The sequence below is a fragment of the Branchiostoma floridae genome, unplaced genomic scaffold (assembly GCF_000003815.2).
Source record: "Branchiostoma floridae strain S238N-H82 unplaced genomic scaffold, Bfl_VNyyK Sc7u5tJ_1511, whole genome shotgun sequence".
Classification (NCBI taxonomy): domain Eukaryota; kingdom Metazoa; phylum Chordata; class Leptocardii; order Amphioxiformes; family Branchiostomatidae; genus Branchiostoma; species Branchiostoma floridae.
Genome location: NW_023365735.1, coordinates 68,734 through 80,671, shown reverse-complemented (window position 1 = coordinate 80,671; position 11,938 = coordinate 68,734). Strand labels below are relative to the sequence as shown.

General features: G+C 43.1%; 1 protein-coding gene across 1 annotated transcript; it reads left to right on the top strand.

Annotated features, from left to right (window-relative positions):
• The first annotated feature begins 3,401 nt into the window (after positions 1 to 3,401).
• On the top strand, positions 3,402 to 7,650 carry LOC118407964 (headcase protein homolog). Its single transcript, XM_035808570.1, is given in 3 exon segments — positions 3,402 to 4,414; positions 4,416 to 4,592; positions 5,875 to 7,650. Coding segments are annotated over 3 exon segments (1,338 nt in total). The 5' UTR covers positions 3,402 to 3,821; the 3' UTR covers positions 6,443 to 7,650.
• Positions 7,651 to 11,938: the final 4,288 nt, after the last annotated feature.

Sequence of the window (11,938 nt, the reverse complement as noted above, 5' to 3'; positions counted from 1 at the left end):
GTCTTTGAAGTGTATTGAAGTTTTGTTTTACACAACCAGTACTGTCTATCACCTGCTCAATGCCTATCAGACATCTTCCTCAGAGCTTCTGACTGGAGTGCTGATTCTCGCTGCTATGTGTAGCCAATGAAGTGGGAATACAAAACGTCAGCAGGTTAGAGACTTGTGTAAAAGAAAACTTCAGTATCCTGTATCCTGTATGTTCTACCAACACACAGGATACTGAAGTTGGCAGTCTTTTGAAGTGTTACAGTTGCAGACAGTTTAACCCACACAGCAAGCACTCTAGTGGCAATTATCATCATCATAGTCATCATTTTTGGTGAGTTGCTTGGGCTGTCTAGTGGCAATAACCTTTTTTTTAATGTCAATATTGGTGTGTAGGTCAATAAAGTTCTAGTCTATAGCTATGTGAAAATTTGATATTGGGGATGTGAAGTTTCAACAACATTTAAAGAATACTTCTGCCCAGTCCAAGTAGATATCTAGTCTCCAAGCAGACCCTACGGTGCCTTAGAGATGGTATCTAAGCTGGCAAGGGACTTAGTATAGCGGCACCAGGTGCCCGTTTGACTCCCTTTGGCCGACTATCTCCCTTTGGCCGACTATCTCCCTTTGGCCAGCTATACTCCTTTGCCAGCTTTGATACTATCTCTTTAGGCACCGTAGGGTCTGCTTGGAGACTAATAGATCTCCTCTAAGTTGTGGTGATGTGGTTTACACATATTATGCTTTAAGTCATTGTGTATATTTCACCTGATTTTGGATGGGTATTAATTAATTTTATAGATTGTAATTGTGTAATAAGTAATAGAATGCCTAGGGCCGGGTGCTGTGTACATTTTTTGTCTAACTTAATTTGATGATATGTATGTTTGGCATCAAATACAGATTATTGTAAGGGAATGTATCTTTGAAACTGGGGTTAGGAGCAAAATTTTACCATTGTGATAGACTACCTGTATGTGTGCCTTCAACTATCAAAAAACACCATCCCAGACTCTCGATGTGTTTGTAACCATGGTAATATGACCATAATGGGTCATATAACATGACAAAAGGTTATATATGTATAATTATTCTGAAGGGTTCTGTAACCATAGTAATGGGGTCTGTAACCATGGCAATGGGTTAGTCTGATGTCATTCATAGCCCCAAAATATAACACAAATATGAACCCATCTCCCAAGGTGAAGTAAACTATATATTGCTTGTTGAAGAGGTTCATCAGTCACGTATGAATACAGTCACTACAAATTTTCTTCCAACAATGACTGTTTTAAAGGTAAGGTACACACCTCCAAATTTTCCATGTCTGACAGCACATCTTGTTCATGGAGAGTAACCTAGTCTTGATCTTGCGAGGGAGCACAAGACTAGACATTATACTGCTTCGGGGTTCTTGTATGTGATGACTTTACACTGATGAGAATGCATGGATCAAGATTGTACTGGTAGGTGGCAACCATCGCCGATGAGTTACTACAACCTTTTGTGTTACAAAAACTGCAGAATTTTGTAGGAAATGCCCAGGACTGTCCAAAAAAGGTCCTTAATTGTCATTACATAGTACAGTATATCTAAATGTGATCATGTCTTTCCCATAACATTAGAGACTATGCACATTGTAAACCTGAAACTCTGAAAAACAACTGTTCAATTTTGAAACAAGGTTAGAGGTATATTATAGAGCATATAACACAGTGACTGTGCCAGCAGGTACATTTAATTTCTTTCTCTGCTGCAAAGTTGTATAGCTATGTGTACATGTGTTTGATGGCAGTAACACAGTTTTAGGTAATCTCCAAGCAGATCCTATGGTGCCATAAGATAGCATCAAAGCCGGCCAAAGGAAGTCATAGACACTCCTAGGCCGGCTTCACTCCTCTGCCAGCTTTTGATACTATCTTATGCTACCGTAGGATCTGCTTGGAGATTAACTAATAAGTTTTAGGGTGCCTTTACTGTTGAAGTGTTCATCACTTAATGAGAGGTGTTTTTAAAAATTTGGTCATATTAGACAGTATTGTACACATTTGTAGCCTGAGGACCATCCTTTGTATGTAGTGACTGCTGGCTTTGGAAACTTTATTCAACTTTATTCAGCTCAATCCTTTTGCTTGCTAACCACGGATTAGCAAATGAAAGGATTTAGCCAGTGGTGACTATGGAGGTACTCAGGCTACAAATGTGTACAATTGACCACATTTGTGCACATTTATGAAAATATGTTTCTTGCAGCTTCAAGGGAGGAGAATGCGGTATTGATCATATAATTATCATCAGCTGTAAATATGTTAGATACACTATTGGGAATGGATGACTCTACCTGTAGCTGTTATGAAAGATACTATCCGATCATGTACCAGTAAACTATCATTTCTGGAGACTGGAGTGTGTCATATTTTCCAAGTGTGACCAGAGCAAGTTCCTTAGTACAGTCTATAACATGTATTTGCTCATGTCATTTTAATTTTACAATTTGCCAATTAATCTTACATGTCAATCAAGTACAAACTGCCTTTGTTTGAACTTCTGTACTTTTCTGACCACCACCAACCTTCGAATTTTTTGTCCCATTCATTCATTGGGGCCTGTGTCGTTAGATGCTTCAACAGTTGCTAGTCAGTCTCATTTTAGAGGGGGAAAAAATAAACTTTCATGAGTGACCTCCACTCGGGAACCTGGATATTGTTGAGAACATCAGTAACAAACACTGCTGAATATAGGGATGGAGACATCGAAGATGTTTGCAAAGCCCACAGATGTGTTGAGACGGGACACAGGTCTGGAGGCTGACAACATGGGGAAAGCGATGCTCGACAGAGTCTTCTGGGCTGCTACAGTGGTTCGGGTGGCAGGGGAGGAGCGACACCCGACATACTAGTCAGTCAAGTCCTTTGATGACCAATACCTTGTAAAGGAAAGTATAATTTGTATTCTTCAACCTCAACAAAAATTCTTATTTTGCCACTTATATTTGACTATACACATATTAATGATATTTTAATGAATATTAATAAATATACAGTCAGATAACAATAATGAGATGTTAACATGACAGCGCCTAACGCCTTCTGTAGTTATTGTTCCATTGTGTTTTCTGCACGTGGTGGTTTCTTAGTGACCCAATACACAAGAGCAGGGCATGTCCGAACAAGTTGTCAAGCTTCAGTTCAAGTTCAGGGTAAGATTTTAGAAAGTGAAAGTATTTATTCTTTCGCATATTAAAGACATTGAACAATGGTTTCACGTTGTGACAGGGTGAACTAAGTGGTAAGGTAAGAAGTTATGTCCAATTTAAGCTGAGAAAAGCAGAATTTCCTTATTTGATGATAACGTTGTGCTTTTGATATAATGAGCGAATGGTACAGGTGGTATCGTCCACCAGTGTATACGTGCCAAGTAGAACTTTAAATTGCGCAATATGCCTTAGGGCTTTGCGGTACGTCTCTTACAAAAATGTTTACATATTCTTTGTTCATCATTTTGTTTCCTGAAATATCAAAGTACATCACGATTCGCGACCAAAAAACGTCGAATTCAGCGACTCTCGAAAACCGTGGCGATTTAGCTTGGTTGACCTTTAACCTTTCATATTGTGCTACATCATCGCTGACCAATCAGCTGGCGGGAATCCCGGGTGCGCGGCGGGGCCGACCAATCAGCGCGCGGCAAATTTATCATCCTTGTTTTGCCAAGACGTCCACTTCCTCCGCCCCCGTCTTGGGGTTTCAAAACAAAAACAGACGAAGGAGTGAAGGTGGGAGGTGTACCTGAACTTGAGGGAAGTTTAGGGGAACACCTGAGGGCCCCACACGATGCCACACCGAGGAGAGAGGGGCCGGAATCGCTCGGGAAACGCGGGCGGGGAGGGGGACCGAGCGGGTCAGGACAACAACAACCACGAGTTCTGGTGCTGTGTCCCAGGGTCCTCGGGATGCCAGCTAGGCAGTCCCGTAAGTCTTGCGAATCCTGAAGACGTCGTGAAGGTGGTGTGCAACCACGACGGCTGTCCCGAGGGGCCCTACATGCACAAGCAGTGCTTCGAGGAGTGGGAGGAGACCGTGCTGACGTTCCTTCGTTCCTCGGGGAGGGCGCGAAGCTGGTCCGAGAAGCAGCGTCGTCAGAACCTGTGGACCAAGAAGGGGTACGACTTGGCCTACCGTGCTTGCGCCTGCAAGTGCGGCAAGGGCCACCTCCGCAAGGACCTCAACTGGATCCCCGTCAAACCCACGGCCGAGCGAGCCGTCGTGGACAACGAGCCAGCAGCGCACGAGAAAACAGAAGAAGAAGAAAAAGAACGACAAACCAGATCTTGGGAAGGGTCCCCTGAGCCAACCCCCCTCCGCGCCTGTGAAAGGTCGCCACCGCCAGGCCTCTTCCTCCTGCACCCTCTCCGACACCAGCCTGGCTAGTACCCCCCCTAACGCCGCCATGGACTACGCCCCCTCCCCCTCCCCGCCTTGGGAGAGTACCCCCTCCCCACGCCGAAGTCGCACCGAGTCACAATCCTCGGACAACAATAGTGGCAACTACTACTACAACGCCTCCATGTTCACCAAGAGGCTCGACCTGTCCCTCTTATACAGGTGGTTGGGATTTCCTTTGTTTACCTTGTGTGATCTACTGTATTCTAGTTGTAGATTCAACCAGAGCTTCCAGACATAAACCGGATTGAGTTGCGAGCGTTTCTGTGCTCAACACTTCGGTCCTGTGCAGAGGGAAGGTTGATTATACGCATCAATAGCTTTGTAAACAAATATGGGAGCCAAGGGTGGGGTGTTGTTGACAATCTGGACTTTGTACCATACAGGAAACACACGTAAAGGAAACACCTGTAAGATATGGATCTGAAATCACAGCAAAGAGATTTGTAGAAAGAGAAAGAAAGCCGAATCTTGCGTTGCCATCTTGCCTCTGCTCAAAATTAGGGTGCAAGGATATGATAGAATACCAGCTACCCAATCAGCTGACCATGAATGTTAATCACTCATGATTATGGTAGGTCAATTGGGGTCATACCTCAGACATATACATATCAAGGGCGTACACCCTCTTAGATCTAGCTCAAAACTCCTCAGGGATAACTAAGGACACTGGGCAATTTCCAAGAAAATATGCGATATTGCAAGACCTTCAACAACATTCTTGTGCCTCCTAGACTACAGTCATTATTAAAGCATAGGAGGTGCGTCATGGGGTTATGATTGGGACATGTACTACATTTGCATGACTGTGTTCATTTCTATATGCGTAGTTTCAGCAAGAGTTTGTTTTCTAAAAAGAGCCGGCTAGCTCTATTTTACTCTAATCTGCTCAGGGTGATCTTGTCACAATAAGGGACCTTACTGTTCATGTAACTGACTGTAAGAATCAGTGAAAACCAAACATCTGCTTGAAGATTAGTCTGAAGTCACATAGGGGAGGCTCAGTATGGGGGGTCCTGACAACGATTTACGCTGAATTCAGGAGAACCCCCTACATATTACGCTAAATCAAGGAAGGCAATTACGCTAAATTTCGTCACCTCGCTACGATTTACGTAGATAAGATGGTTTTCCCTACGAATTACGGGAAATAAAATAGGCTGCCTACGCCTTACGTAAAAGAGCATGCAGACCCTCATAGGGTGTAGATGGTAACGTTATGATTCTTATGACACTTTCCTGTGATGTCTTCTGTCGTCTTCTATCACTAAAGGTGTTGCCTGTTGTCTTCTCCAGTGTCTTGCCTGGAGATTTCTCTTAAGTCACATAAAATATTAATGTAGATGCTATAGTATATGATTCTTACGACAGTTTCTTGTGATGTCTTATGTTATTATCATTATCTTAATCCACTGCTTAAGAAGTTGCCTGTTGTCTTCCCCAGCGTCTTGCCTCCGGACAAGCTGAACCCCATCCACATCAAGATGGAGGACGAAGGCCACGCGGACGACACGCGCCAGTTTGTCCTGTCCAACCTGACCGCGTACCGCGTCAGCACCATCCCCTGCGTCCTGTGCAACACCCAGCTGCCCGTGTTCGACCGCTACCCGCTCGTGGACGGGACCCTGTTCCTCACCCCGCAGGACTACAACGCGCAGAGTATACGAGTGTTCGTTGGCGGACGCTGGCTGTACCTCTCTGCGGTCTGCGTGCACTGCCTCATGGGTATACAGACCTGCGTGGTGTGCAAGAACTGCAATGCACGCTGGGACGGCAGCTCGCACCAGCTGGGCACGATGTACACCTACGATATACTCGCCGCCAACCCGTGCTGCCCGCACCGCGTGAGTTGTAAGGCCTGCGGGAAGCCGGTACGCGACCCGAGCGAGGGCACGCACTTCTACTCGGAATACTCGACGTCCGTTCAATGTCCGCACTGCGGGGTCCCGGACTACCACTTTATAAAACCCCTCAGCACCTTCAAGCAAGTGTCGGACGGTCTAGCCTGTTAATGTAAGCTCTTACTTAGTACATGGACACTAACTGCAGTATACGCAGATTAGCCTTAGCCTTAGTATGCTTAAGGAGTCTGGGGTCCGGGCTGTGGTGTGTTCTGGACAGTGGTCTCTAGTTGGGAATTCAGGGCTGGAAATGTCTTCTGAACATGCAGTGTCTTACAGCTAGTAAATTCTTAGCTGTGGACATTGTTCCAACTTTTACCTGGTTGTCAGTGATACACTGAATTTTACCACCTCTAAAAACTTGAAGAAAGAATTAAGTGTAAGAAATGTTCACAAGTAGCCTAGGTATTATCCTCCATTGTAACTGCTGGCTAAGTCTTTTCGCTTGCTAACGACAAACATTAGCAAGCAAAAAGATTGAGCCACTGGTTTACTCAGAGGATGGTACCCAGGCTAGTTTACAAGCTTGTCCATGGAACTGAGTTGTTTTGATTGAGCTCTAGTCTACCCTGAGGCATACCCATATGTTTTCTAAGATGTAGAATAATTATTGGGCTGTTTTCAGGGTGTTACTGTCCTTGCAAATAAGGTCGACAGCTTACAGTGTTCTTCCTGAAGGACAGTGACCTCGCATTTAAAGGTCACCGGAACCTAGGCAGGGTCAAGGTGAACCTGTGCATTATTTTGTTGACCTTCACAACAATTTAAAGAGGTGCTGACATGCAGTTTAGGAACTTGCAGCAAAAATAATTTCGAGACCTCCTTCATAAGGCAAGTTCCAGTACAAACTGGCAGAGGAATTACGATTTTAAAGGCATGGAAACACTGACTAATTGCATTGTACAAAAGCCTTTAGGTTAAGGCTTGAAGTTGACCACTGTCCAGGCACCGCTGTCCGTGATCAGCTAATTTTGCTTCACGCTGGTGGAAATTATTTCTTAATGTTAAGCCAGAGCTTCTGTGTTTTGTGTGTTTGTTATGAAGAACCCAGAAGGAACCTGGTATTAAGATGTGGCCAGGATGTCATCTCTCTGTTGTGCGCAAACTTCACACGAGAACCATGCAATGGCTTTCAGCAGGCATATGCAGTCAAAACTGCTCAAGAAGACACACACAAAAAAAAGAAAATGTGGTCACTATAGACACGTATCATAATGCTTGTGTCCTTGGCAAAAACTAAAGAGACCGCCAGAAAAAGTGATCACATTGGCCAGGTGGTCCTTATAGACAGGTTTCTTAATGCTTGTCTCATTGGGAAAAATTATCTACTAGGGCCACATCAATTTAATTTCTTGGTTCACGGATTCGCTCGCTCCTATTTTTTGGAAAAAAAAATAAAAATAAAAATTACCACTCAGCAAATTTTCACCATTAATGAAACCATTCACCAACTTTCTGGTGTAGCAAACATAAAAACTGACACTACTGTTGTAATTTTCAATGAACAGGTGCTGTTACTGTACAGTAATAGTGTTTTTGTACTTTTTTCAAGCTGAAAACTTTTTATTCTTTATGTTTTGGATTAGCCCTTACCTTTACCCCAACCATTTTACAATTTTTATTTTTATTTTTATTTCACCCTCTCGCTCCATATTTTTTATGAAAAAATCCGTGAAGCAAGAAATTAAATTGGTGTGGCCTAGGGGACCACCAAAAAGTGGTTATATTGGCCAGGCGGTCCTTGTGTGGTCACTTGTGCAGCTTTGACTATTGATGTTTCAGTTGGTTTCAAACAGAGTTATAGGATTGGAGAATGACTTATGACAGTGGCATGATGAGCAGGTTGACATGAAGGAATGGCAGTGAAGGGGTGACATTTGTATGTATGTAACATTTAGGAAAGGAGGGTCCGTTTGCAAGAAGGCTCTAAGCCTCTGTCACTATATGGATGATGGGTATGGAATTGAATGATTATACTTGGTCACTTCAAACATGGAAAGGGATTTTTCGCTTTTTTATAAAGGCACCATACTTCAACTGTAGCCTGGATGCTAGCTTTTTTAGCCTTACTTCGTTCTCTCGGTCGCCTCCCTAGCTGAAGCAACTTAGAGCGGAGTTAAGCTGAAAAGGCTGTCACATAGGCTACTTCAAAAGATCACAGGAATGTACAATAATGTTTCACAATCCATTGGAAAGCTCATGCTTCCTTCTACACCATGAATTGATGATATAAAAAGGTACAGGTAAACCCATAGCCCTTTTAAGGCCATTGGTTTGCTATCCACTTTATCATAGGATTCACTTCCCAAATCATGGTATCTGTGATAATTGAACATAATCTTAGACGCTAGAAAATCTTGCTCTTAGACTAGAAAAGTTATTTTCGGGATTATAATGATCAGTTTGTATTACACCATTACCTTCTGGGTACCTCCCTTCCTCACTCCTACCCAGAACAGATCTATACTGGATCTCCCCAACTGGATAAGAACCCCAAAACTGATCTACTGAACCTCCCCTGCCTGGATAAGAAGCTTTCCCGACGTACATCCTTTGATCAGGCTTGTGTTAAGCTGATCTTGGCTCAGCTAGATGCACTCTGGGGTCCACAGGGCACAGGGAGGGTCTGGCAAACGGAAGCTTGGGTCATTTTGATGATTCACCTCTTTATTTCTAGCCAAGAATGTTAAATTGTCAGCAGAAGTTTGGATGCTGATTTAATGCAGATGTAGCTGGAACAGGTGGATTTTACTTTCAAAGCAGAAGTTATCACACAACAACACTATACTGCTAGGTGTCCTTCAGAACTGCAGTGTATGTACGGTCAAACCTGAAGACCACTCAGGGGACTGATAAAATCTCAGGATAGGTGGCAACTATAGACAGGATTCTTAATACTTTTGTCAATAGGAAAAAATGGGTAAGGTACCACCAAAAAGTGGCTGCAATGGCCAGGTGGTCCTTAAGGTGTGGCCACTTTTATAGGTTTGACTGTATATCAATGGACAGGTGGTTCTTATATACTGGTGGTCACATGTACAGGGTTGACTGTACATTGTAATAGTGTCTTTATGAATATGATGCTCAACACCAGTAGCAACAGTGGTGTCCCCTTCAAGGCTTCTGAGTTTAGTCTTGCTGCCCAGTTCCTTCCTGTTCCTACTGACCTAGATATGACCTTATTTCTGGCACACGTCCATCCTGAGTGACACTTGTTTGGTTGATGGCAAAGGTTGGAGTTCAGAGGTTAGGCCTTCAGGCTGTCTTGACCTTTTAGTGTCAGGTACACAATGAGCTGGGGTCGGGGAGGGAAAGAAATTTGTCTTTAAGCAGCGACTTAAAGAGTGGCAAAGGTTGAAGGTCATAGGTTGACCTTGCAGTTGGTCGCTGTATTTCAGTGGTCAAGTTACATTTAACCTCCTTGGTACTTGATTGTTATGACACATTTCCAAGTTTGAGGCGACCAGTATTGTGTATTGAAGGAATGTACTAAGATGTGAACTATTTGATGATGGCGACAAAAGATAGTTTAGTGTGACATCAAGTGTGATATGGAAAAAGAAGGAAAACTTGACTAAAACGGTGCATTAATCTCTGCTAGATCAGTCTGACTCAAGTTGTGTTATATTCATGGAGCCATGGAAGCATTTACTGTGAATATTTACACAAAACAAAGATTGCAAAAAGTGCCTAAAAATAGCCCAGCAAAAATTGCATACAAACACTTAACGCTAATTTGTCTGTAAAAATGCTGAGAAAGCACAATGTACAGTGACACATGAAGGGATGTTAGTTTAAGTGCGGAAACTGAACTGATCATGTGTTATTTCTGGGTTCTAGAGTGAAGCTATGTCAGAATGCTGACATCTGAAAATCTGTTTACTGGCTGTTCAGAGGTCTGCCCTTGTTTTGATTTAAGTCCAGCAGGTGTAAAAGGGCGTGAGAACCCCCCCACCCTACCCCCACTTTTCAAAACTCTGACATGTTTTTGTCATTTTGCACCCTGATGTAACATCTACATTGACTTGTTTCCAGAAAAGTAGCTAACTTGGCAATGTATCCTAACATGACATCAAAGACGGACGTTATGTTGTGATAACTACAGAAGATAAAGGCAATGTTTTGGTTCCTGTCCATGTAGTTGTCCAGAGCTCAAAGAGAGTAAACGCAAATTGTTTTCTTTCTAGACAGGCTGTTTAGAACACTTGTTCTTTAACATTCTTTATGGTAATGGTGAATCCATTGACCATATATCTGTAGGTAACAGAAAGATTGTTAATCAGATTGTCACACTGTGAATCATGTCACTGTTGAAGATCAGGCTGTGGAAAATGTTTCTTACAACAATGGTGCATAACCCTATCACTCCTAAGGATACATCCATGAACCAAATGTGCATTGGTCAGAGTAGAAGGTAGTATGGGGAGGGTTAATGGTTCTGTCACACTGCCAATCATGTCATTGTTGAAGATCAGACTGTGGAATAAGTGTCTTACAACAATTGTGCAAAACCCTCTGACTGCTAAGGGTGCATCTTCTACCAAGTATCGGTCACAGCAGAAGGTAGTAAGGTGAGGGTTAATAAAACTGTCATACTGCCGATCATGCCATTGTTGAAGATCAGACTGTGGAATAAGTTTTTTACAATTGTGCATAACCCTCTCACTCCCGAGTGTGCCCATTAACCAAATGTGTATTGGTCAGAGCAGAAGGTAGTATGGGGAGGGTTAATGAAACTGTCACACTGCCTATCAAGTCACTGTTACGAGTCGAACGGTGAAAGAAGCTTCTTGCGAAGTTTCAACCAGGTTCTCCTGTGGAAAGTGCTGCATAGTTTGATCTAAAGCAGTTTCCATAAGCCCCCATTGAAGACCCTTTGGATGTTTCACCACCAAATGCTATGCACAGGTTTCTGGTAGCGACCATGTTATCGTTGCCTGCCAAGATCTTTACTTTACAAGCAGAGATTAGGCTTTGGCTGGTGGATAAAAAAAAGAAAGCCTGATAAAAATATAAAAATGCCTTAAAAGAAGACAAAAACCAGCAGAAGCATAACATCTGCTTGAAGAGTAGATCTTGGCAGCTACATGTACATTGTATGCATAGTTGTTGAAAAAAAAGTCTGTCAGGGTCTGCAATGGAAGCTATGTAATGTCCAAGCAGTTCCTACGGTGCCATAAAATAGCATCGAAGCTGGCCAAGGGCAAAGGGAGTCAGACGGCACCAGGTAGCATACACACTCCTGGGCCGGCTTCACTCCTCCATCAGCTTTTGATACTAACTTATACTACTGTAAGATCTGTTTGGAGATTAAAGGAAGCTACATAATGATTTGTAGAATTGTTTGCTTTTTTCTAAAGCAGATGAGATGTACAACACAAATGCGTCTTCTTCCTGTACCCGGAAATGCTGACCAGTAGTCAGACGGAAAAACAGGCTGTTGGTATAATTATATGCTACAGAATTGCAGTTTCCTGCCGATTGTTAAGCAGATGTGAAGCTGCAAATAAAGCCCAGAAAATGGTTGCCTGTTGTGTTGTTTTCACTTGTGGGGCACACTTTCCACTGGATGGCGATTGCCCTGCGCTCTGACTGCGACCTAGATAG